General features: G+C 31.8%; 7 protein-coding genes across 17 annotated transcripts in view; 3 read left to right on the top strand and 4 right to left on the bottom strand.

Moving 5' to 3' along the window:
- The first annotated feature begins 7 nt into the window (after positions 1–7).
- On the top strand, positions 8–2,513 carry LOC143180695 (sin3 histone deacetylase corepressor complex component SDS3). 4 transcript variants are annotated; one of them, XM_076380602.1, is made up of 8 exons: positions 8–786; positions 854–917; positions 1,205–1,318; positions 1,391–1,592; positions 1,653–1,803; positions 1,896–2,010; positions 2,076–2,160; positions 2,247–2,513. In XM_076380602.1, the coding sequence occupies exons 1-8, from the start codon at positions 663–665 to the stop codon at positions 2,340–2,342; spliced, it is 951 nt and encodes a 316-aa protein (XP_076236717.1). In that variant the 5' UTR covers positions 8–662; the 3' UTR covers positions 2,343–2,513. The 4 variants fall into 4 exon arrangements, with proteins under 4 accessions (XP_076236717.1, XP_076236716.1, XP_076236715.1 ...); XM_076380601.1 differs by having other exon boundaries at positions 1,893–2,010; XM_076380600.1 differs by having other exon boundaries at positions 9–786; positions 1,653–1,833.
- Positions 2,402–3,213, bottom strand: LOC143180697 (E3 ubiquitin-protein ligase MARCHF3). The gene is made up of 2 exons (XM_076380604.1): positions 2,970–3,213; positions 2,402–2,899 (listed from the first exon to the last, which is right to left on the bottom strand). Exons 1-2 carry the CDS (start codon positions 3,210–3,212, stop codon positions 2,402–2,404), a joined length of 741 nt encoding a protein of 246 aa, XP_076236719.1. The 5' UTR covers position 3,213.
- Positions 3,214–3,288: 75 nt separating this feature from the next.
- Positions 3,289–5,897, bottom strand: LOC143180696 (uncharacterized). Its single transcript, XM_076380603.1, has 6 exons — positions 5,719–5,897; positions 5,275–5,425; positions 4,804–4,985; positions 4,493–4,619; positions 4,259–4,431; positions 3,289–4,188 (listed from the first exon to the last, which is right to left on the bottom strand). The coding sequence occupies exons 2-6, from the start codon at positions 5,416–5,418 to the stop codon at positions 4,104–4,106; spliced, it is 711 nt and encodes a 236-aa protein (XP_076236718.1). The 5' UTR covers positions 5,419–5,425; positions 5,719–5,897; the 3' UTR covers positions 3,289–4,103.
- A 709-nt stretch (positions 5,898–6,606) lies between these two features.
- Pcm (5'-3' exoribonuclease pacman) lies at positions 6,607–14,277 on the top strand. The gene is made up of 18 exons (XM_076380104.1): positions 6,607–6,711; positions 6,950–7,390; positions 7,475–7,922; positions 8,005–8,258; positions 8,325–8,452; positions 8,530–8,912; positions 8,985–9,277; positions 9,346–9,632; positions 9,708–9,984; positions 10,055–10,327; positions 10,407–10,567; positions 11,064–11,446; positions 11,603–12,012; positions 12,086–12,172; positions 12,249–12,416; positions 12,493–12,729; positions 12,816–13,247; positions 13,334–14,277. Exons 1-18 carry the CDS (start codon positions 6,637–6,639, stop codon positions 13,499–13,501), a joined length of 4,905 nt encoding a protein of 1,634 aa, XP_076236219.1. The 5' UTR covers positions 6,607–6,636; the 3' UTR covers positions 13,502–14,277.
- Cdm (importin-13-like protein cdm) lies at positions 7,686–18,340 on the bottom strand. Of its 3 annotated transcripts, none has more exons than XM_076380101.1 (11): positions 18,202–18,339; positions 17,890–18,096; positions 17,639–17,811; positions 17,395–17,559; positions 17,156–17,302; positions 16,829–17,073; positions 15,979–16,753; positions 14,996–15,905; positions 14,763–14,909; positions 14,417–14,698; positions 7,686–7,933 (listed from the first exon to the last, which is right to left on the bottom strand). In XM_076380101.1, exons 3-10 carry the CDS (start codon positions 17,777–17,779, stop codon positions 14,427–14,429), a joined length of 2,802 nt encoding a protein of 933 aa, XP_076236216.1. In that variant the 5' UTR covers positions 17,780–17,811; positions 17,890–18,096; positions 18,202–18,339; the 3' UTR covers positions 7,686–7,933; positions 14,417–14,426. The 3 variants fall into 3 exon arrangements, with proteins under 3 accessions (XP_076236216.1, XP_076236218.1, XP_076236217.1); XM_076380102.1 differs by lacking the exon at positions 7,686–7,933 and adding an exon at positions 13,257–13,516 and having other exon boundaries at positions 18,202–18,340; XM_076380103.1 differs by lacking the exons at positions 17,395–17,559; positions 17,890–18,096; positions 18,202–18,339 and having other exon boundaries at positions 17,156–17,349; positions 17,639–17,777.
- A 709-nt stretch (positions 18,341–19,049) lies between these two features.
- LOC143181244 (transmembrane protein 242) lies at positions 19,050–21,670 on the top strand. 4 transcript variants are annotated; one of them, XM_076381605.1, is made up of 3 exons: positions 19,050–19,192; positions 20,301–20,520; positions 21,415–21,670. In XM_076381605.1, exons 1-3 carry the CDS (start codon positions 19,150–19,152, stop codon positions 21,437–21,439), a joined length of 288 nt encoding a protein of 95 aa, XP_076237720.1. In that variant the 5' UTR covers positions 19,050–19,149; the 3' UTR covers positions 21,440–21,670. The 4 variants fall into 4 exon arrangements, with proteins under 4 accessions (XP_076237720.1, XP_076237717.1, XP_076237718.1 ...); XM_076381602.1 differs by lacking the exon at positions 21,415–21,670 and having other exon boundaries at positions 20,301–20,759; XM_076381603.1 differs by lacking the exons at positions 19,050–19,192; positions 21,415–21,670 and adding an exon at positions 19,701–19,811 and having other exon boundaries at positions 20,301–20,759.
- A 358-nt stretch (positions 21,671–22,028) lies between these two features.
- LOC143181242 (very long chain fatty acid elongase 6-like) overlaps positions 22,029–26,109 on the bottom strand; it is a 26,339-nt gene continuing 22,258 nt past the window's right edge. For all 3 annotated transcript variants that reach the window (XM_076381593.1, XM_076381594.1, XM_076381595.1), the window contains exon 3: positions 22,029–26,037. In XM_076381593.1, coding sequence (XP_076237708.1) covers positions 25,491–26,037 — 547 coding nt within the window. In that variant the 3' untranslated portion in view covers positions 22,029–25,490. The remainder of the gene's footprint in view (positions 26,038–26,109) is intronic.

The following is a 26,109-nucleotide window of genomic DNA, read 5'->3' as shown; positions in this document are numbered from 1 at the left end:
TCAATTGCCAAGAGTAAAACTGATCAAAAATATACTGACTTATGCTCTTACAAAAATGTGCTGGATTACATAAATCCATATATATACGCATGCTAAACGTGTATATATATTTAGAATAGTTGATAGATCATTCTCAAATTGTTCTTCCAAAAAGCTCAAAACAGTTTTAAACAACAAACACGAGATGAATATTCGAATTTACAAAAAAGCAAACTAAACTGTAGCTTTTAATAAATAAATACGAATAAATGAAAATGTTTATGAAGATTTTGATTACAAACAATTTATTATACTTTGTTGTATCGAACGTATTTTAAGTTACAATTATTAATTGTAAAACCTGCTGTCACACTGAAGGCTCTTCAGAGGATTAATTTCAATGGAAGCTATAGAATTGTATTCTATGATTGATGCCTGTGATAGGCGAGTTCTGTAGTACAAATAAACAAAAGTGATATATTTAAAAATTTCTTTTTAATATACATTTTTTCTAATATACTCTTACTCTCTACTAATTTATTTCTATCAGTAAATCTTTCTCTTCATTAAAAATGCAATTGACAGCTTAACCTGTCCCGAGAACGACTGTTTGTTTACTGTGTCCCCATTGATTCTAAATAATCGTGTCTTCTAAAATAAGGAAATGATTACTGTACCGTAAAATGTCATATCAAGATTCGCCGTTTTCGACCATGTATGGTCAGGACGATTACGATATTGACGAAGATAACGAAGAATATTTAGAGGATGAGCGGGAAGCAGAGGAACAGGATGAGAGTGATGAAGGTATAAGTGTTTATTGACATAATTTACGATGTTTCTGAATTTCCTAATAATTTGTATGCATTTGCAGATACGGAAGAGGCAAGTGAAACTGACCTTGGTAAATCGGAAGAATATACAGAAATAAAAGAGCAGTAAGTTAATGAAGCCTATATATTAAGTTTAAAACTTCTATAGCCTACGTTGCTACTACTTGAGCTTTCTAGGTGTAAGCTATGTCCATTTGGATTTTGCATTCAGCATTTTATTAGCATTATAGTTAGTTTCAATTGAAGTTTTAATTGAAAACCTTGAGTAATAAACCATTAATATGTTTACCAGAATATAGCATACGTGTTACATTATGTTGAAGCCATATATTTGTAGCAGAAAGATATCACTGTTTGAGACAATAATTTATTAAGTGATATAACTTTTTCAGAGTTTATCAGGATAAACTAGCTAGTCTGAAGAAACAGTTACAACAATTGAAGGATGGTACTCATCCAGAATATAATCGCAAATTAAAACGCTTGGAAGCACAATACAAAGAAAGGTTTAGATTTATCAAATATAGTATATTTTTATTGTGATTTGTATTCCTTTTTGACTAAGCATTTGTTTTTAGATTACGATTAAATACAATTTACCGCGATTACTTAACGGAATGGGTAGAACGAGATTACATATTAGAAAAGAAAGCAGCAGTCAAGGAATTTGAAGAAAAAAAAATAGATTTAAAAGAGAATTTGTTAACTGATATGGAAGAAAAAAGAAAGATGATTGAATCTGATCGACATACAATGGAACTCACAGGCGATTCCATGGAGGTATAGACTTAATAATTTTACTTTTACCTATTTGCTTATTTACTTTTATTTATGGATTAGGTCAAGCCTGTAATGACAAGGAAATTGCGGAGACGACCAAACGATCCTGTCCCCGAGAAAGTAGAAAAGCGAAGGAAACCTCCTCCGGCACAGTTAAACTACTTATTAGATGAAAAAGAAATCGAAAGTGATTTAAAAGCCATTAGTCGCGGTAAAGTACTGACTACTGTTCGAAAACCAGGTACTGATTAAATGTTTTGTCGCAATATGCATAAATTAATAGCATTTTTTTGTTTACAGTAGTATTACCACATTACAATACAGTGAATATACCTTCGTCCCATATTTCTCCACCTTCTGACACAACCCTAGTAGAAACTAGGATAGAAGATGGAAAACTTCTACACGAACGACGATGGTACTATTTATTTTTAGTTCCTTTTCACAAGAATTGAATTTTGTATTCAATTTGAACAATTACAGGTTTCACCGCGGACAACCTGTCTATGTAGAAGGGAAGGATTTAACGAGGTTTGCTGCCAACATTTCAGCTATTGGAACCGAAGCAGTAAGTAAACGATAATTTTCTAAATTCATAGAACTACTCGTTTTTCTTATTATATTTATTTGAATAATAATTTCCTTGTTTTGTAGATCTGGGTGAAGAAAGTTTCAGACGGAAGTAAAGTACGAATATACATATCGCAACTAAGCCGAGGAAAAATTTCGATTAAAAGAAGAGCATCCTAGTAACTGTACAGCGGAAAAAAATATTCCATCGCCACATGAATCAGAGTGTTCAGTAATCGTTAAACTTGTGATATATTAGATTTATAGTTTATTGGAGTTATATTTTCTGGATTCAATAGAATTCTTACTGTACTTGTCTTTTGCCACCAATAAAACCAAACTTTTTGGTGATACTGTATTGCCATATACATCCATATAAAGTATGAGAAAAGTAAAAAAAACATTGTTGCTAATAACAAATACGTAGTCCACCGTGCTGGAGGGAAATTATCGTAATTATTTTTGGCATAAAAGTCAGCTGCGATTATACACACATACGAGCATCCGATCGCCATTGGCGTAATAATGGCGCTTCGTATTAAATCCGCCCTCAAGCTGCGAACATATAATTGGTGGTGTCGTTGTTTCAAACACAACCAGATTATGATTGATTGGAAAGCATGATAGCGTGGAGTGCGCGAAACTACAAACTGATGTCCACATAATTCGCAGCTACTTCTATTACTTTCCTCTAACCAGCGTTCTAAGCATTTTAAGTGAACTGCGCCCATGGTACCCTTGAAGAAATTTAGTTTATTGCCTTCATTACTGTAAAATATGTATCGATAAAGAAATTGATTAGCCAACCTTGCATTTACAGGGATGTATAATGGGTAACTGTTGAAAAGTATCGTAACAGATACGACAGTATATTTCCTCATCAAAAGACTCACGCAAAGTTAATTTACGTCTTTTATTTGTTGTCAGATTGTCATCGAGTTTCCGTTTAATCGCCGGTTTAGTAAAGTTTTTCTCTTGATTACATTCCGTTTCAACTTTTTCTATTATTTTTTCCAAAATACTCTCAATTGAACTCTTCTCATCAGTCATTTTAAGTTATTTTTACAATGTTTCATTTAAATGACAATGTTTTATTTAAATGTTTCATTTAAATAATAACCTATTGAATTGTACGCAACGTATCGAAAAAAAAAAAATAAACAACTGAAAAACTATTACAATTCAAATATTGCAAACGAAATATTCGAATTATCGTTATAATCCATATAATTTTATTATATCTTGGGGAGAGCGGTTACTCAATCACATCCGACATCGTGTCGACGTTGTTTCATTTTCGAAATAGATTTGCACGAAGGAACAAAATAACACAATTAATTTGAAGCAGAAAACCACAGAACAAACACAATTATTTGAAATAAACAACACAAAAGGAACACAGTTATTTACACTAAATACCCACAGGAACACAAGATATAAAGAAAGAGAAACTAGAACGGTAAACGTGTCAATGGGCCGCGAATGCCTCTTCCAAAATGATCGTTCTCGACCGTTCCTCAATTTTCGACTGAAGCTCACGATCTTTTTTTTTCGCTTTTATAACATTCAGGTCAGTGGCCACGTTCGGTGAGGGCGCAAAAGGGCATCACCCCGCCTCCCCAAACTTAAACTTAGCAGGTCACGCGCTAACGTACATAATTGAAATCCGAATTTGGTTACAGAGCATAACAAAATTTAATGTTTTTTTCCTTTACATACAAAGATATATTACAAATACCTGCCATACTGTTTTTTTTATAAAAACTGAAACAAGGAAGAGTAAAGGAGTGAAGAAAATTGTCGATACTCGTGACCATTCTGTTATATGTATAAAAATGTGTATTATGTTACGAAAATGATTACGTTAGTTGAATACGGTAATATTAACGCAATAATTATGTGCAATTTGTAATTTATCGCTAAGCTATAAACGAATGTTTATCACTCAGCCATCATGTCTACACTAAGACAATCTTCGCCCATATTGCTCGGAGATGTTTCTAACTCTCCGATTTCATTCGACTCGCTATAAAAACAAAATCGGATATAATAATAAATCTTGTATGAGTTTCGTAACAAGCGAGCGAATTATTCACCTATCCAATGAAGGATCATTGCTGAACATTTCTGTTGGAACTGTGGGTGGTGCTTTTTCGGGTACTAGTTCCAAATAAGTTTGACGAGACTCTAAATGTCTCTCGACTTCTTCTGGTGTCATATGACCATCTGACATTAAAGACATTGGTACTATGCTATTGGATGATTGTACCTGAAAATACACAACATTTCCATGATATAATTATTAATTATAGTTATAAGAGATCACTTACTATTGGTATATTATTTGATTTCGCCACTTTTGGAGTAGGTTTTTTCTTCTTACTGGCGTTGAGGGGCTTTGTTACTGTTGGCATATGATGTGAAGTGTGGTTACTAATGCCCATTTCTATCTTTTTCCTTCAAGAAATATATCTTATAAGTATATGAAACTAATTTAAATAATAATACAGTATTTTTGTCCCTATAGGAGTCCACACTAAGCTGTAAATCTAACACCAAAATAGTAGAGATTAAAATTTGTTTAATGAAATTGGGACTTGGACTCCTATTGGTACAGTTCTATAATACTCTGTCTCTTCACCTTTTAGAAGTATCAAGACGAGTAACTTCTTCGTCTGAGGATTCTGTTTCATCACTTTCGCTAAATGATGCATCTACTTTTTCATATTGCAACAATCGATCCAGTAAAAAACTTTTGTCTCTATTTACTTTAAGTAATTTCCTCTGCGTAGATCGCAGAGCCTCTTGGAAACATTCATTTTCCTAAAACAGATATTAAGTTGCCATATTCAAATAAATAAAAAAGGTACAAAAAGCATTTAAATAGACTATACTTCCAAATGATACTTATAGCCAATCCAGATGAAAATTGGTAAGTTTCATGTAGTATATAAGGATGTCTAGCTTCCAAAGACATAAATAATAGAAACTGAGATTTCATATTTAGGATTTACAATTTTTTTCCATAATAAACACCAAGTTTCATCTCGATCTAACATTAGTGTCATTTAGAAGAATATCTTTTGAACACATTGCTTTTAAATTTACATACATAAATCAGAAACTTCAATTTCCTTTTAAGATTTCGATACTGATCCTTGTAATTAGGCACTTCCTCTTCCGGGCTATCTTCATCATCGTCCTCTGCATCTGCATTGTTGTTTGCAATTGAACGACAATACCATCCTTCCAACATTGATCATCTGATAACAAACAAAACTTCAATGATTACTTAAAAAAATATTATTCCATTTGATAATGTGCAAAAATGAAATACCCTCCTCAACCATTTACCTTACAGTTATAAAACATTACACGTTTGTACTTTTGCGTGAGTAAAATTGCAGATCTTACATTGATAATTACTTCAATCCAGCTAAAGGTTAAGTTTTCGAAAACAGAAGATAAGTCGACGATGATGTATAATTTAAGTAAGAAATGAGAATACATTTGCGATACGGACAAAATCGAAATTGAAAAAAAATATCAACAGTACCTGCTTAAAGCCTCAGGATGACGTTTTTTGTATTGCAAATAACCGAGGTGAACGATTATTAGGAAGATAAATAAGCTGTTTATGACTGGCTTCCATTCTGAACTTCTATCGATTCTATAGTAACTTTAAAACGCTACCATTCGACCGGAAGTGTTCTCTTGCATTTTCATATGCAATTTCAGTAATCTTTCTTCTTTAGGGAGAAAAGAATTTTTTACAGCCTTTAATATTCATTAATATTATAATAGCCAATGAAATAAAACGCTTGACCTAATGCATTGTACTTATGTATGTAGTACAGATTAAAAATTCCATAGTACTGGGTAAACTAAAAGTTCAGTTTTAGCACAAGATGCAAAATTAGTTTTGCATATTTTTATAGCAATTGAAAGGGGAATTTCAGTAGGAAAAAATGTTCGTTTGTTATACTGATTTGTAAAAATAACTTAAATCAAAATGTATGTAAGTGATATTTGTTTAATGATAATGAAAAATGAAAATGTATGATAACAAAAAACTCGAAATTATAATTTTATAACGATCTTTTCCTTTAAAGAAATTAAGTGCATACATAAATATATTAAATATATCAATATACGAACTAGTACAAACCTTCTTAAGAGAATCTATTATTTATTTACTCTGTTATTATTGGTAATCACTGTTTAGGGAGGATAATTTTTCCATTAGTTGCCATCGAAGCGCTATTGTTATATGTTACAAACGCAACGAGTTTCCCATCTGTTTACATCTAAATTGTCTATGAATGTATTGAAGCAAAAACGATAAAAGTAAACTTATGGTTGAAGATTTTTAATTTTTATAACAATAATCTTTCGACAAGTAAAATTGTAAGTGTAGCCGTTACAGCAGGAACCACAAGAAACTTTTGAGTAATTAAAAAAGACTTCAATCAAAATGGGTATACCAAAATTCTTCAGGTATATAAGTGAAAGATATCCTTGCCTTAGTGAAATGTTAAAGGATTATCAGGTAATGAAGAAAATAAATGCGTAATAATATTTTTTCCAGAATTTTATACATATTTTACACTTCATATAGCCAAGAATAACTGTATATCTCTAAGTTGTATCATTAAATTTCTATCAATATTTGTTTTAAAAAATATATAACAGTGTTATCTCACACACATAGATACATTAAAGTATATCTTAATGACTTCTCTAGCTATAGATTCAATGTATAATAATGATTACGTCATTATTTACAGATACCAGAATTTGATAATTTATATTTAGACATGAATGGTATTATACATGGATGTTCACATCCTAATGACAATGATGTTCAATTTCGTATCACAGAAGAAGAAATATTTAAAAAGATATTTTATTATATTGAAATATTATTTCGTATGATTCAACCTCAGAAATTATTCTTTCTTGCAATCGATGGGGTAGCACCACGTGCTAAGATTAATCAACAAAGAAGTAGACGTTTTAGAGCAGCAAAAGATGCTGAAATACAAGAAGCCAATGCAAGAGCTAAAGGCATCGAATTGCCAAAGGAAAATAGATTTGACTCAAACTGTATAACTCCAGGAACGCTTTTTATGGCTAAGCTGGATAAACAGTTGAAATATTTTATTACGTACAAGATTTCAACTGACAAACTTTGGCAAAAATGCAAAGTTATATTCAGTGGATCTCAGGTACTAAATTCCCCTATATCTGAATTTAGACAAATTGTATGTTAAATAATTAGAGAATTCACAAGGATATAAAAAATGTTTTAGGTTCCAGGAGAAGGGGAACACAAAATAATGGATTATATTCGTTACATGAAGTCTCAGCCAGATTATGATCCAAATACTAGGCATTGTTTGTATGGTCTAGATGCTGATTTAATAATGTTAGGTTTATGCACTCATGAAGTATATTTTACATTATTAAGAGAAGAAGTAAAGTTTGGTAAAAAACAGACAAAAATATTAACTCCAGAGGAGACAAAGTTTTGTCTCTTTCATTTGTCTCTATTAAGAGACTATTTAAGCCACGAGTTTTCTTCGTTGAAAGAAAAGCTACCTTTCCCTTATGACATTGAGAAAATCATTGATGATTGGGTTTTGATGGGATTTCTTGTGGGAAACGATTTTATTCCACATCTACCAAATTTACACATTTCACACGGTGCATTGTCCATATTGTACCAAGTATATATGGATGTACTGCCAACGTTGGGAGGTATGGCTTACCTACAACAAAAGAAAAAACTTTTTAAAATAATGTTTATTAGGATATATTTGAAATGCGCAATTTGTTTCAGGGTATATAAATGAATCGGGAACTTTGAAATTGGACAGATTTGAAAAATTTATGGAAAGACTAAGTCGTTTTGACACAATACAGTTCTCTGAACATTACGCAGATCTAAAATATTTTGAAAGTAAAACAGGAAGGTGTCTCACTGAATTCGATAAGTCCAATAATAAAAAGTTAGAAGAAAACGAAGAAATTCCGTCTCCGAGAAAGATACAAGATAAAGAATTTGACGCTTTGCTTAGATCTGCAGCGGAAATGGTACTTGTTTAAATGTATTTGTGTATTTGCTGTTTTCAATGTTACATTTAACACTTTTTAATATAGTCAGGAGGCAGGTTTGACGAAGATGATGAAGACGATAATGAGTCGGATAGTGAAATTTATAATTTAGAATTTGTTCAACATAAAAGGGATTATTATATGAACAAATTAAATTATGAAAATATAGACGAGTAAGTATATTGAAAGGAATAATACAGCATTTTTTCTAAAGTTTTTAATTTTATTAATTATATATAAATTATTTCAGAGACTTTCTACGCTCTCAAGCTGAAGGCTATGTTAGAGCAATTCAGTGGAATTTAAATTATTATTACAATGGATGTTGTAGTTGGTCGTGGTATTACCCGCATCATTATGCACCTTATATTTCGGATATAAAAAATTTTAAAGATCTAAAATTGGAATTTGAGTTAGGGGAGCCATTTTTACCATTTCAGCAATTGTTAGCCGCATTGCCACCTTATAGTAAAAAATTATTACCAACAGTATTCCAGACGTTATTAACTGAGGAAAAATCTCCTATAATCAATTACTATCCAGCAGAGTTTAAAACAGATTTAAATGGGAAACAGCAAGAATGGGAAGCCGTTATACTTATTCCATTCATAGATGAAAAAAGTTTACTAGATGGTAAATAGGAATAATTTCAAAAGTTTTATTTGCCATTATGAAAAATGGAAGTTATTCGAGTGATTGTTACAGCTATGGCACCCTATTATGATAAATTAACACCTGATGAACAGGAGAGAAATAAGCATGGTCCAATGTATGTTTACTCTCATACGAATGAAAATATGGGCGTTTATAAAGCACCTGAGTATTTTCCTGATATTGTCAGTTATGCATCAGTACAATTAATAAATCGCGAAGACATTTTCGTGCCACGAGAGAAATTAGTCCGAGGATTGTGCCCTGGCGTAAAGTTAGATACATATTGTCCTGGTTTTCCTACACTGCGATACATAAAACATACTGCAAAGTTAGAAAAGGCCAGGGTAAGTTCATTTATTCCTTAATTCTTTTATATGGTAATTTTTGCTTATCATTTTCATTTATTACATAGGTTAAAGTATTTGAAAGACCTACGTGGAAAGATAGTATGATTTTACATATCACGCCGCCACCTCCATCAGATTTAGCATCTTTAGCGTCTGAGCTCTTAGGCAAAAGAATATTTGTGAATTGGCCTCATTTGGTAGAAGCTCAAGTGGTCAGTGTTTTGACTTGTGATAAAAAATTAAGTTTAATTAATCCAGAAATGAGTTATTCTTGTGAAAATATAAATGAAGAAGAACTTAGCGGTTCACGTGTTGGGCAATGGAATTTTCAAAGGAAGCTTATCACTGAAGTGTAAGTTCTAAGATAAATTCAAATTTAAATATGTAATACAATTATGTATAACAATATTTAATACTTCATTGACAGGTATAAAAGTCGTTTTGGAATAGAGCTCGGTGAAACTAATGTCTTAATCCTCGCACGACCACTTGTTGGTAGTAAATACATCTTCGGCTGTCACGGAAAACTTTACCTTGAGAAACAGTGGTCAGATGTGACAATTGCTTATGCTTATCAAGTTATAGTAAAAGATATTGAAGTCCATTGTTTTGATACGTCGGTATATGAAACTGTCGATGATATTTTTGTACCAGGCAGTATCTGTTTTATGTTAGGACACCCACATTATGGTGCAATGGGAAAAGTATGTCACATAAATTTCATTCTTTATGTTAATTTAATTTCAGTATTATACAAAAGAATGTATTTAACAGGTAATCGAATCTGAGGTATGCAAAACGGTTGGCAGAATAAGAATATCTATGAATGTGGTGTCAGAGCCATCGTTAGACACGATAAGACAAATTCAAGCAGACCTTAAAACTCAGTATATGCACGCAAGCATAGCTGCGCAACGATTAGGAATACACAGTAATCTTCTAAGTAGAATCACAGGTACAATTTATGTTAAACAAACCTCGGATGATGTAGAGAGTACTAAACAGAATGTTGGATTGAATCTGAAGTTCAATAAGAAGAATGAGGAAGTAAGCAGGATACAGACTCAGCATTTACTTGATCGCATACAAAATGTAACGTGACCTTACATTGCACGCACTGTTACAGATACCTGGTTATACTCGAAAAGAAAACGGGCAATGGTTATATAGTTTAAAAACAGTTGATTTGATCCGTAATTATATGATAAAGTGTCCAGAATTATTCGAACGGTTATCGCATAACGTGGGTAATGATATTTTTAAAGAGGAAGAATTGTTCATTAAAGGGTGAGTGGTCAGTTACTTTTAACGACAAAATCAAATGCATTATATGTAGGGGTGGGTCGAAACCTAATTTTTAAATTCTCGAAACTGGAATTCACAACTTCGTAAAATTTTAAAACTCGAAATTTTCAAAACTATTTAATTTTGAATTGAAGTCCTAACAAAATTTTTCCATAAATTTGTAATCTAGATATTTATTCAGTGATACTAATATTCGAACTTTTTCTCGATCTAATCTATTTCTCTTTTTATCGACTATGAAACCGGATGTATTGAAAAATCAGAAAATACTGTTGATGGTTGCGTGATGGGATATTTTTTTGACAATTTCTTTAAATTTGGATACTTTTTTCTTACCTGGATTTCGAGAAGTCCATCCCTAATTATAAGTAATATAGAAATTGATAAAATATTTACGTTTATCAGTACTTACTGCTACAATTTAATTATCATATAAGATTTGATGTTTAAATTTATTATTGTATTTTTAATATTGTAGTAAGGGAGAATTAAACGAAATAGTATCATGGGTGAAAGAGCAACTCCAAGGGATTGAAAGTCGCACCTGTGGCACAGAAACTCTCGAGTCTTGCTTAGTGAAAAAGCTCGAAGAAGAAATAGATGCATTTATTAAAGTGCAAAATAATACTAGTAAAATCGTTCCAATGCAAGTGAAGCCACATTTACTTTTCAAACCCGGTTTGCATTTACGCAAATCTCCGCCTGATCCAAAAACACAGACTTACTTGTTGGATAGAATTTGTTGTACTAAAGACAACTTCACAGTTCCTCTTGGTTATAAGGGTACCGTAATAGGCATTCAAAAAGCAGAAAACATGTTAGACACAATGTACGATATATTGTTTGATAAACCATTCCCAGGTAAACGAAATCATCATCTTCTGAATTTATTTTAATATTGAAACGGTGCTGTCCATATAGAATTGATAAAATGGGTAAAACCATTTTATTTGCGAATAGAATTTGAACAACATCGTCTGCAAGTATTTTGTCATTATAAAAATTGACTTCTTAAAGGTGGGCTCAGTTTGAACACATGCTCCGAGTTCCGCGGGTATCGTCTATCGGCAATTGACTTCATAAATATAAGTCATGGCGAAAGAATAGAGAACAACACAGTTAGGACAACTGTGGACGTGAACGGAGAATTCACGGAGACATGGAAGGTGGGCATGCCCAATCAAAAAGCTCAGATACGCGCAAACGCGAAGGCTTTCGCGTCGTACAGGGAAAAAAATCATTTGCCAGCAGAACCAGCGACATCGTTGAAGCTGCGCTTCTCAGATAATTCTCAGAATACTGTGAATATTCAGGAAACGTACACGACGGTCAAACATGTCCAGCAGAACGCGCAAAAGGAACAATCGACGGCAGTGAAACCGACGCTTGAATTTCAGGCATTGTGGAATGAGTTGCACGAGCCACAGGTCAGTTCAATGATGTTTATATTTTCTTAATGGTTGTGTGAACATTTTTGCATAGACTCTTTTGATCTTCCAGAAATTAAACGAGCCAGGGAAAATTGCCGTACTGGCACCAATGGGTACAAGAGTAAAACAATTTAATAAGGGTTTTCCTGAGAATTCCGTAAGCATTGTTGTCATTTTCTTTGTTGTTGTTGTTTTTTAAGATTGATTTGTAATTATTCGTTTTATAATTTTAGCAGCCACAAGATCCCAGTGCATTTCTAAAGGCTATGTTAAAGATTTCTGATGAAAATGCACAGCGAGGTATACAGCCTGTACCACCAAAGGTCCCTTTAAGTGATACTGTTCCTCAAAAAGAGAATAAAGTGTTAGATACACCTCCTTTGGTGCAGCAATTATTTGATGTAAGTAGTGGACGATAATTGTGATATTGCGAAGTAGAGTGATATTACGAAATCTAATGGAATGGATTTCTTATAGCATGCTCGTCAAAGTGAGAAAATTAAGGATGAAAAAGCACCAGTTTGGTATTGCTCACAATTATTAAATTACTATCAGCCTAGTGGAGTTGGGATGCCGCGTTATAGTTACTTTACAGATGGAGAAACGAATTTGATTCGTGCGCATATTCTTTTGCCAGATAAGAGGATATTTGTAGGAGATCCTTGTATGAATCACGAGCAAGCAGCAGAAAGTGCTGCAAAGAAGGTTTATACGGTAATGCATTTTATAATTGATACTCTATTTATTACTCGACTGTATTCTATTTTAACTTATTCAAAAATGTTTCTTTCTTTTATTAGGAATTAAATTTAGCTAATGTACTGCCTAATATGAAAACTCTTATACCACCTCCTCAACACTGGTACTCCAATCGACAGAATAATTCTTGGTTACCGAATGTACGACCACCTGGAGTACCATTTTATCCTCCTAAGCCTCAGCCACCTCAACATTTTCTCCAATGGGCCCCAAAAATGCAACCAAATCCTGGGTATCAACAAGTTATCAAGCAGAATAATCAGTACAAACATCACCCCCAACCAAAACCTGCTCAAAATGAGCAAAAGTTGGAAATAAAGAATTGCACGTCCTTTGTACCGTTACAAGCACAAAAAAAGAGCAGAAATATCACTGCCAAACAGAGCAGTGTTAAAGAGAAAGAAACAAAACAGTGTGCCAAAGACAATCTACAATCAATATCTCAACAGAAAAAGAAAGATTCGCCTGCCAAGGTTTATAAATACCAGCTGACTTTATTTTTTAAGTTTAATCAATTGCAATTTTAAATTTTAATATTGTTTCTTTTTTTTTCTTCTAGACGACGAAAACTGAAACCGCCGCCACCACTGCTGAAAAACAGAAACTAGCACATACTAGTTCCAGTCAAGTACAAAACACACAGAATGTACTGAAGCCTAAAAAGTCGCGAGTCGCCGCGAGATTTGGTATACCACAAGAGGTAAATCACAGTAAGAATTCCACTTAAAGATGTTCGACGTATCTGCAAAATGATACAAAATATTGAAATGACATACATTTCTTTTTTATATTTCGTAATAAAAGATTGCGATTAAGACGAATTCTATTGATGGTACGCGTGCAGAAATATACACGCGGAAGATACATGTACATAACACTCAGTTGTAAGTAATATTATTTTTAGATTTCTTTTGTATGAATACGATCGACTCGTTGTATTGTATAAACGATACTGAAGAATTAGGTTTATATCATAAGATCGATTTATCACGATGTGGAGATATCTAATTGATTTTTATACGATACAATTGAAAGTTTGTGTGAAAGACAGTATTGAGTATTATAAAAATAAATACATACTATTAATACTTGACGTAGTTCAGTATGTCAGTTGAAAGCAACTGTGAAATGTGATCATTTAATTATTGAAGAAAAAGAAAAGAAAAGGAGAAGGACAAAAACGTAATTTAAGTATGGCCAACTTTATAATCATGATCATGTTACTTTAATTTTTATGCTCTTTATATTTTTGTTAACGATTTGACTGCTTTACTTTAAATATGTACAAGTTTATTTTCATTTATAAGAAAAAAGATAAATCTGTATGCGATCTAATCGATAATATGACTGAAAAAGAAACAAAAGAAGAAAATGTATATTGTGTTTATAAATTTGTAAAAAACTCCGATAAATGGAAATCAATAAAATGGAATGAAATGTATTATACAATGTATATTCTTTTTACTATTTATGTTCAGATTTTGTTCTTTTCCTCAGTTTTAATACATCAGTCTTTATTTATGTAAAATCATTTGTTATATAAAAGATAATTGCAACCCTGATCGATTCTATTTTATACAACAACTGATAATATTTATTCTTAAAACACGATTCTGTTATCAAGTTACTCATGTTTATTTACCTTTATTTTCTCATTGCTTGCGCGACGTCACAGCTGAATTATTGGCCGAAGCCAAATTGTGAAGGCTTAACTCTTTCAACATTTCGGTCAGTCCTATCTTGTTGGGCGTCAAAACGGCATGCATGAAGGCGTTCTTTTGTGCTTGTGTGATCGAAAATTTCTCCGATTGTGTTTCGAAAGCAACACGCAACCACTGTTCCGACCAGGCTTTGTTGCACATTTTAAACAACGCAAATAAAACTTCCGCATGAGGCTCTAGGTTGTGCCTTGGTATTTCTCCAGCTGTTAATATGTTACTTATAATTATTTACCCAAGTACGATATTGTCAAAAGAGGATTTACATACAAGCACACCGAAATATCATGGAAACAATTTCTTGCCCTACTGGTTGAATAAACGAGTGCAAATGTTGACTTTCCATGATTGCGTAGAAAAGGAAGTACCCGGCTGCTTTACCAGTTCTCGTTTCCGGCAACGGCAGGCAATCGATTCCTAAAATACCATGTACAATAAATCTGTGACAAAAGATTGGCGGAAATCAGAGGCACACAAGAGAGACAGGGAAGCTAAGGACTCACCGCACTGTAGCATCTCAGGAATTTGATTTGGAAATTGTAGCAATAATCCAATGTTCCTTTTGCAAACCTGTGCCAACATTAAAAAATAGGATTCCAACAGTTCTGCCCAGTCTGACAAGTTACCACGTACACATCTGCATGCTCTAGCAACGCTTAGAGTTATAGAGCTCAATTCGGCAAAAACAGGACCTATCACATTGCTCGGATGTCTACCAAGTAAGAGTACAAGCTGCCGTAAAAGATCCAATGCAGCTGGGTGAGGCCAGTTCCGATAAGAAAGAGTTAAAATCAGTAGAAGAGGTACAGCATCCACTTCTGGATGCGCTAAGACCGTCACTGACTTCTGTGCACAAATATACATCCCTTCTAAGGTAGCATTATCTTGACTCCATTCAGGATGACTAGTAATTTGATCAAATATTGGTAGTAGTCTATCCATCAAGGACTTCCCAATAGATTTTTCAAACCCAGCAAGGAACCTGCTAACCATTTTCAATTGATGCGTCACTGCAACTCGGGCCGAGAACAAGGGTTGTTTTAACAATTCTCGTATCTTTATTATGCACAAACCCAACGTAGCATCGAGATGGACCAACTGTTCCTCGGCAGTTGGTAATGTTTTTAGCAATTGCCCAGCAGCGAACATTAGTCGTATTCCTTCTGGATCACCTGGTGTAATGTTTGGAAGTGACTGTTCGATTATTGTGAGAATAGAGGGTGTGAAAGGTGCTATGTGTTGTTCGCATTCCCTCGCCAAATCTCTTAAAGCCATGCTAGCAAGAGAAGCTGATGTGGAACCTTTGGCCAGACCTAGAACTACTATTCGCAGTACTTTTTCTAGCCAGGGATCTGGATTTTCTGCTACCCATTCTGCGTATGCTCCCATTATTGAGCAGGCAGACGCTAATACCTAAAAATTAAATCAAATTAAGTTTGGTACATATTTAATGGGTACCTTCTATGAGCTAGATGTCTTGGTATACCTCTCCCGGATAGAGATCATAAGGTATACGAGTGAGAATCAAATCCATAAGAGCAGGAATGTATTGGCACTCTGCCATACAGAAGATATAGTCTGCTACAGCTTCAAGCGCGTGTAATATTGCCTCTATGTTCGTCCACTTTTCTGAACCTTCTATCGCTTGACTCAACCTTTGCCCAAAAAACGCCAATAAATCTTCTCCCAATATCCTATAACAATAACCCATCGTGTCTGCAACATCTTGTCTATAACACCTAAATTGCTCTCGTTCAGTTGCGTCTCCTGCTTCGCTCGGAGACGAAGGAAGCGTAGATTTTCGCAGCAATGCGTGAACTAGTCTCATATAAACAGGCTTTAAGACTTCTATAGTACGACTTCCATATGGAAGACCGTATTGGTTGCGACAGGTAGCACTATCGTGTAAGGAATACCAGAATCCAAATGGAATATAACTACGCGTTTCATCGGTTGGATAACGTCCTTCTTGTTCTGAACATTGTAATAGTAACTCGATCAAGTTTTCACTAGTCCATTTTTCAGTTTCATTATCCTCCAATAGAGCATATAAAAAAGTTGTACTGTGACTTTCTCCCATACATGCTAAAATTTCACAAAAATATTTTCCACTGTATTGTTTGGCCATAGATACTAAACTATGTGCCCAATTCCACAGAGTAGGTAGTAAACCATTTGGTCCATAACCAACGCATAATATTATTTTCAAACATTCTTGCACTACTTCCCAGCCTATAGCATTCTCTTCGTTGGGACCTTCCCTTTAATATAATATAGAAAATGTGGACATTATGATGTTAACAACTTTAAAGTAAATATGGCTGAGATATACATACCTGTTTGGTGCATAATAAGCTGCAGCACGTAACAAGTGAGGAAATATTTGTCCTGTTGCATCCAGGGGAAGTTCACTATTAAATTTGAGCCAAGACAATGTACATTCTAGTGCCAGTTGGTGTAATGTTTCAATATCACACATTGAAAAAACTTGTTGTAAAACCCATGCTGTCTTACACCAACCATTTGCTAAACACTCGTATGATTCCTGTGGCTTTTTTTTTGTTCTATGACTTTTCTTCAACTTATTGAATTATAGGAAATGATTATTCAATTAACAAACAGTCATATTACAATGCACAATTTATAATCCACATATACTCTACCTCAGCTGGCAATGATGAAAGTGTACATAATAATAATTCCAACATAGGAACTGTGTCATATGACAACATATTTGTAATTTCTTCCACAACATTTTGTTTCTCTTCTTTACTTTCCTCTGCTGCAACCTTTGCCATAAATGCAGCTAACTAAAACCATAGAATTTCTTAATGTACCAGGGTAGCGTCAAAGCAGCCTAAACAAACATAACACAAAAATTTTATAAAACACATAACATTACCGCTTGACAAAGTTTTGTAAGGGCAAACTTTGCTATATTAGGTTGTTTTATAATGTTGACTAAACGTTCTTGGAGAACAGGGTATTCATTTTTAGGCACTTCAACCCATTGTTTCGAAATCTTGGTGTACAATGTAGTAGCTGCAAAAGACTGCACTTCCCAAGACTGCAACCAGCATCACAATCTTCATTTTTAACCAATTACTGTTAATAACTAACACGAGCAAAAGAAATGGTTTATATACCTTAGAAGGGCTCAGGAGATCCCACACGAAGGTCCAAGCCTCTGGAGAGGTTTGAATTTGCAAGAGCCATGAATGCACTTCATTATTTCCTTCAGCGTAGAATTTTTTTACAGCCTGCTCTACTGTAGTTGCATAATCCATTCCAAACTGTTTATTATTCTTGGAAGATTTTTCTGACAACATATAATACTGTTATTATTTATATCTGTCTATAAAGAATTTACTATCAGCAAGAAACTGCTTCTGTTTACCGGAATTTTGTATTTAATTCGGTTCACCGATTGTTTTTGGAAAATCCTTCCTATTATCCTGTTTGAAAATCATTTAAAGTATATTCCTTTGAAATTTTCACATGAACCCTTTCAATTCCTGCTCACACGATCCTTAGAAATTTGACGAGTTGCGCAAACGATATTCTTCTCTTGCTATCAGCAGCAATTCTATTTTCGATCGTAGCTCTGAAAATATGTATATAAACTATTGTATTTTGATTCGCAAATAACGGGAAGGCAAGTGTCGTAAAATTTCATAAAACAATGCCGATATAAAAGACAAGTACATACTGTCTTATTCTACCGTTAATCTCTAAGACACTGTCTTGTCATATTCATTCCTAAGTAAATCGAGTCGAGAATTACATTCAGTTCCATACAAGCGGGGCCCCTTGTGTCGCTCTGCTCCCCTCCACGACCTGTACTAAATTGTAGAGTCACTGATCTGTACATGGTATGCAGCTTCTGAGTACAGAAAAACTCAGTGATTACTTGAACCGCGCCATCTTTGAGCATACCTACATTAGCCATCTGAAAGGAGTCAACGGTATTAACAATAAGGTTTTTTAATTCACATCGTCAAATATCTGAAGAAGATATACCTAATAATAATAATTTACATCATTGTGTATTAATTTGCAGAACGTCACTATGAGAATTTATAAAACCATTTTGTACAAAAAGCTGATGACCACTAACGACAAAGTGGGAGACATAATGGAACAACTCTACCCTCCTTTATACTAGTCTTTCCAAATTCAACGTTTCTAATTACCAACAATTTTTAGAAACTATTAAGAAATAAATAATAAACAATTACCAGAGTCAAAATCAATTATACGAAAATCATTCGTACTTACTATTCAAGAATCCGGCACTTTTTTTCTCTGACTGTAATTCAAGAATTACAATAAATGTACATTAAATTCGTTTAAAATGTAATCACTACTGAAGAACAATTTTCTAAAACAATTCAGATTAATGACTAGAAAAAATAATATACAATCGCTAGTAATTTGATTTTAAACAAGGAAACAAATTTCACATTTACTTGTGACTTGTGATTGTTTATGACTAAGTTCATCGTGCACGTGCTCATGTAGAAATAACATGGCTGTATGATTGTATACGGTGTAGGTTTCCACGAAACCTTTTGAAAAACTTAAGTAAACAAATATTTATCGTGACAACACGATATATGATTAACTATCTAATATATTATAATATAAAATAATAATCATGCCAGATACAGACACTGAGTCAGAAAAATATAACATATCGTGTATGTTACGAAAACAATAATTCTTTATATTTAAGTTTTAATATAAAAAAAGTTTTTAGCTAATTCTGATATCCGGTTGTTGAATACAAAAATAACAGACAAATATTAACATTAATTGATCATAGATGTATAATTTTTTTAATTTACTGGCTGTTATATAAATATTGCACTGTAAAACATAAGAGAAGCTACTTTATACTTAAAATAGTAGTATTAATTTTGGAATATGACTAAACAAGTTGACAAATTATTTTCTTGTTTATTTTAAAATTGTTATAATTATCTGTATTGAAAATAAATCTATATATGATACATGAACAACAAAATATATCAATATTATATCTTAATAATAACTTTATAAATAGTGATTTGTTTTACTGTAAGATATCAATTTGAAATAATATATAAAAAAGATAATTTTCTACCTTTTTCAACTATATATATGTATATAATTTTATAACTGTAGATTATTATAACAATAATTTAAAGAAAGATTAGATTCTACCATTCTAGTACTTCTGTATCATTGTTAAATTATTATTGAACTTTGTTTCTTTATAACACAATGTGTTATATGTAACAGTTATCCTATGTTGTTGTCTTATGTTTAACATTTCATGTTTGTATCTTAATTAGTAAATTTGATTATAATTAAATTACTTTTGCATTAAGCAGTAGCATATATTGTTACCTTCATTCAGAAAAATTGATTATTTCAATGACTATTTCAGCGTAACTGTATATTTTATACAGTTGTGTAAAATATTTTTGCATAGCTTTCATAGCGTTATCTACAACTAATAATAATACAACTAATACAGTTAACTATTAACCTAGTAACCATTAGAAATTAAAAATAACTAAGTCTGATATATAGTTTCAATTAATTGTAAATTAAATCTGTAAATGATTTCTTTTATTTTGTTTTTTAAAAATAATTTGATGCAGAGTTAAAAGTGGATGTAAAAACACTCAAAATTTAAATTTTATAAGAAATAGTATGTAGTATTAGAATGAAGGTATCAATATACTATAAATGAATATTATTTCTTTTTCTGTCAATTTATTAGGAAAACACATTCCTTCTACAATTTATTTTATATTACAGCTATGGCTTTTATGGCTGGAGCAGCTGGAATTGCTGTTCTAGCTGGTTTCGCTACTGCTGTAGGGATATCTAAGCAAGAAGATGTAACAAATTTTGAGAAGGGACTTTCAGGAGCAAAAGATTTACCAGAGCCTCCTTTATCTCTTGCCAGAAGAGCTCTTATCCGGGGCTCTCTCTGTGCACTTTGTGGCTGTGGATTGTGGGCTTATGGATTGTGGAAGTATGTTGGATCTCCATCTTTCAAAGAGTTTCAAGAGATAGTTAAAAATGCAGGGAAACCTCGTTCTAAGGAAAATGACTTTGAGAGTATATCTGATTTCATGCAATATATCTCTGAGTCTTCTGAGAAAGAAAAATAGTGTTGTTTACTTATGAATTAAAGCCAAGAGAAAGAAATACTGCAAATGGGATAGTAGTTGCAACTTGTTATTTCATAAATAAAATTCAGTATGTAAAGTACTTGACATTATTTTATTTAGAACTATTGCATTTTAGTAACATAAGAACAACTCTTTTTAAATCATAGAAAATTTAATAAATGAATGCAAAGTTTATTTGAAAAATATTTAAATACAGCTGTTTATTTTCAAAGACTTGGGTAATACTTCATCTTTTATACGAAGTTTGATGGTAAGTCACAGTATATAAGAAAACTATATTCCTGTTCATCAGTGATATTTTGCTATAATATACTATATAATCACAGATACCAGATTTTGAAATATAATTTTACTTGCCAAATTAAACAACATAAGTCATTCTTGAGTTTTGTCTTATTTTGACATGTAAAATCACTACTTAAAGTTGAATACTTGCAGTTAAATGCCCTGTATAATACCAGTACAATAGTTGTAATTCCAAAAGCAGTTTTCTTTATTATATTCAATATTGAGGTAGTGGAATCATTATTTAGTTTTAAAATTGTATAAAAACGTATAGATGATTCGTATACACTTAGCTTTCATTAGCACCATTGTTTACGAGTCTACCCCCTGATGCTTTTTTTTATTTGAAATATGTTGGTAAATAAGTACGGAATTTAATCTCAATTCTGAATAATATATTGTATCTGAGAATTCTAAAATTTCATAAATAAACTGTTTTACATTTATAGATACGTATATTTAATAAGTCAGTAATGCTCAAGACAGAATAATCTATGTGTTAAGTGACGATGATATTTTGGACTTCGAGAAATTGTTTACCCCTGAAGATAGAAATTCAATAAAAATAGAAGAATAAGTGATTCTCGGATTGATGAATAAATTTATATAAAATTTCTATTAGATGATTACCATAATTACATACAATTTTCAACTTTCTAAAACGTTAGAAAGAAATGTTAATATTTGCAATTCAGTTTTAGTGCATGAAATCTACATAATCTTCGCATGGATAGTATAAATTATTTGTACTATATATTATATAGATTTATACTTTTAATTGTTTAATTTTGTTGTTTTCTTCTGTAAACATTTAGCATTAGTTTTAAAATTTAATTAAAAGACAATTTTACCTAAATTTCGTGTAGCGTGAATTATAATATTTAAGCATTATCAAGCAAAAAAATATATCAACAATTGCATAGAATTAATTTTGAATTAATTAAATGATGTTCATTCCTTCAAAAAAATTACTCCTTTCTTTTGCCATTATTTATTATTATTCATACAAAGTATTTGTATTCAATAAGGGCTAGAGGAGGTAATAACAAAAAGAAACATACTATTTATACAATTGTTTCACGCTTATTATATTTCTTTTTCCCTTCTTTTTTATTGCATTCATTTTAATTCATCCATGCATATGCGTATGTCTAATTGAGATGTATTCGCCTCTGGTTACAGAAGTTCCTAATCCAATAGCAAATGCAAATAGAAACTTTCACTTCACAGTTCGTTATTTATTCGGAGCCTGTAGAATTTTTAAACATTTAATATACTGTACATTTTGCGCAAAATAAAAAATTCCTTCTTATTTACCTGAATAATGCTTTGTCATTTTCCTCCTTCTTCATATTCTCTAAAAAAAACTATTTCTGATTCTTAAAAGTTACAATTGATATAACTTAGTAAGTAGTGCAATTTTTGGCGACACAAATTGAGTATCGCTTAATTATTACGTTATTTGCATAAACGAAAATTTGTGACTGAACTCATTCTTTAAGGTTTTCCTATAAAGATATTTTATTTTGCACTTATAAGACACACATAAAAAAGAACAATTAATTAGTTTATTGGGATTTATAAAAATCCTACTGAACTTAAAGTATTTATGAGCAACAAAAAAATAAGTATTTGCAATAATTGATTTTCGTAAATCATTAAATAGAATTATAGAAAATTATAAACACATGGGCGACAATAATAACGCCGTTAATGATACGATGAAAATAATTTAATTTTCATTAAATGAACCCTCCATATTTATAAGGTAGACCTGATGTGAAGGCCTTTCATAGTATTTTTACAAAAGTTCATCATTACGTTATAATGTATACTAATAAATATTTACTCACATAATATTATTTTAGTGCAGTACGGTAATATAATTCTGTTTAATATTACACTTATGACAAGCGTTGGAATTTCCATAGTTAATAATAAATTTAAGCTAATTATATTTTACGTTACGTGATATAAAATATCATCAGGCTGGTGTTAACATTTGCACGGTAATTAATCATGAATTTCATATTAAGTAATTTTCCTAAGTCCATTGCTATTTGGAATATCGTTGAATGTTAACAGAATGAAAATTTGAAGAAAAAAGTTTCGGTTTATTGCAAATACTTTTCAGTGATTACTTTACACGACAGATTTTATTTATCTCGCTTTTTTATTACGTATTTTCGTGTTTTCCCCACTCTTACAATAAATTTACAATAAGAAGTATTAATTGCTAGAAAGAATTTTCTATAAAATGTAATCTTCCTCCGACAGCTTTTTTTATATGAATATGAACAGCCTACACCAAAAATACAATTTTTCTTATTCACCAAGTGAAACTCGAACATTTGACTGTCATTATTATCATTATCATTATTATTATTATTATTATTTTTTATTACAATTGATATTATTTAATTAAATAAATAGACAAGTTTAACTACTTAAATTATTTAAAGTCAATCTGTATCTGTACCTTTGTTATATTTTTGATGAACTAAACATTGTGTTTTCCGTTGGACTGATTTTTTTTAATATTGACACCAAGAGCTTTCAATTACATAATAAAAAAAAATAATACTCGTTAAAATAATTATTACTGTTTCACACAAATCAGTTGCTTATCAAAATTACGTAACCACTTAGAACTATTTATTAATCATTCCTAAATCAATCAGTAGAATCCTTATAAATAATATTGAAATTATAAACGTTAGCACGCATAGAAATTAACATACAAGCGTTTCAAACTTCTGTCGTTAAAATTTGTGCGAATCAGGAAGAAGTCGACAATTTATAGAAAAAAAATGTGTCCAATGGAAAGTCACGTAAAAGGATAAAAGGAAGGTACATAAATTAATTACGGGAATGGAAGTGCGCGTCGATCAGCGGCGTGAATAAATGCTTCAAACATTGAATCACGTTTTAATACATTCTTTTTTTAACTAACGCATACTCTCATCCTGACCATGCGACTAGAATCGGTCAGTTCACGTTTCAAAGGGAGACCAGCCCTAAGCAGATATCAATTCAATTACTTTAAGTTAAAAAGGAGAAAGGGGTGTTTTTATATTAAATATTTCATTTATTTTAAATTAAACTATTCACTTTGTTTTGAATAAAAAATTGTATTTTCAGAACTTCCATAATTCATAATTTTTCGGGAAACAGATTTTTCAATTTTTAATACCTTTTACTTACATATGCAACAAAAACTTCCTCTTACTCATTTTTCACAATGTTAAAAAAACTTAAAATTATAATAAATTCATTTCGTTATATGAACTTCAATGGTTTAAATAACTAAATAAATAAGTAACATAATTTGTACAAAAATTTGTTTGGAACAAATTATGTAATACAAAAGTTTGCAAATAGTACAAACGTCCTTGTAGGGCTGGCTGCACCTTGAAAGTTATAAAGTATCAGTAAGCAGCCCATTTCATTACACTAGTAGCACAAAATAGTCGCAATAGAAAATAGTAAGTATAAACCACTTTTTGACTCTTTCTTTTAAAGCGAATAATCGAATCATTCGTTAAAAATTCAAATTTATGGTATCACTCTTTATTTTTCCTCTAAATGTATTTTACTATTTTCTATGAAGAATATTTCTTAGCTCGTTTTGGAGGTAGGCCTAATAAAATTTTAGTGGACAGTGTACTTCCACTTTTACGGCTCTTACAAAAACAATTTTGCATCTTTATTCTGGTAGAACGAGGCTGTGGGAACGATTTTTCTTTTTCATGCTGTTCTTTAAAACAATAGTAGTTTTATAGATGATTTCTAGTATAAATTTTATACTAGTATAAAAAAACAGTGTAAGACGAATTTCTTTTGAATCGCGGATATACATTTTTAAATATTAGTTTATGTTATATTCACATAAATTATACATTTATATATCCCCATAGATATAACATCAAATATGTTCAACATATTCTTGAATTTATTATAAAATATATTATATTTGTAATTAAAGGCGCGATGTATGACTCATTATTCAGTATTAAATAATACAATATTAAATATGTTTACATAACATGTTATAGGCATTACATTTTCAACCTCATCCTACCAAAATTATTACAATGTGTTAACTTCATAAAGAAGTGTCACCAGAAGGTATTTCATTAAGAAACTTCTTCAGAAATTGTTCCTAGAAAAAAAAATATTTTCAAGAAATACTTCTAAGAAGCTTCTTATTTTCGATAACGCATTTAACATTGAACATGTTAAACAAGTTATCATTAAATTTATTACTATATTCAGTGCGCAACATTTAGTATTATCATAAAATTCAGTGTGCTATATCTTCAAGTAACGCATCTCCACTTTCACCCTACCACAACTTTTTATGATTTCAAGTTAACAAAGACTTCTAAAAAAACATTTCCAAGGAGCATTTATTGAAAGATGCTTTTCCAAATGATGTCTTCAAGAAACACTTTCAGATAGCATTTTCAAGAAATGTCTTTAGAAAGCGCCTCTAGAAAATGTTTCCAAAAATGTTTTGTGTGCTTTAGTTAGCCTTGAGCTTTTCGTAATCCGCTGTTCCATTAGTATAACTCTTCTTCGCGATCTTAGTGCGTTTGTTACCCAGGTAGGCTTTGTGGAAGAATTTAGCAAAGAGAACGAAGTAGCTGAAGTACATGGCCAGACTGAATTTGACATTAACACGTGTGATATGGCAGTCAATCTGACCACTTTCCAGGTACTGGTAAGCAGTAATGTTTATGATGCAGCCAATAACCATTTGTGCTAGCTGCAATGTAGTGATCAGCATGGAAATCCACTTGGGTGGCTTGTAACGCATCGCTTTCAAAGCATAATACGAGTACATTATAGAATGAACAAAATAGTTCATCACAACAAACCACCTAGCAGATGCTGTATACTCTGTGTATGAAAACCATGAATAAAGAAGTACTGTTATATGGTGATACCAATGTAGAAAGATAAGGGGTTGCTTTCGTAACACGATGAAGATAGTGTCACCAAGTTCTGGAAGCTTTGATAATACGAACATCCATGTCCAGAAACCAGACACACAGTCTTGCTCAATGAAGCTGAAAAAGAAAATTATACTCTCATTATTAATTTATTATTATTTCTTTTTTTTTTAATAATTCGAAAGTTTA

Source organism: Calliopsis andreniformis, chromosome 6 (assembly GCF_051401765.1).
Source record: "Calliopsis andreniformis isolate RMS-2024a chromosome 6, iyCalAndr_principal, whole genome shotgun sequence".
NCBI lineage: Eukaryota > Metazoa > Arthropoda > Insecta > Hymenoptera > Andrenidae > Calliopsis > Calliopsis andreniformis.
This window is presented reverse-complemented; position numbering and strand designations above follow the sequence as displayed.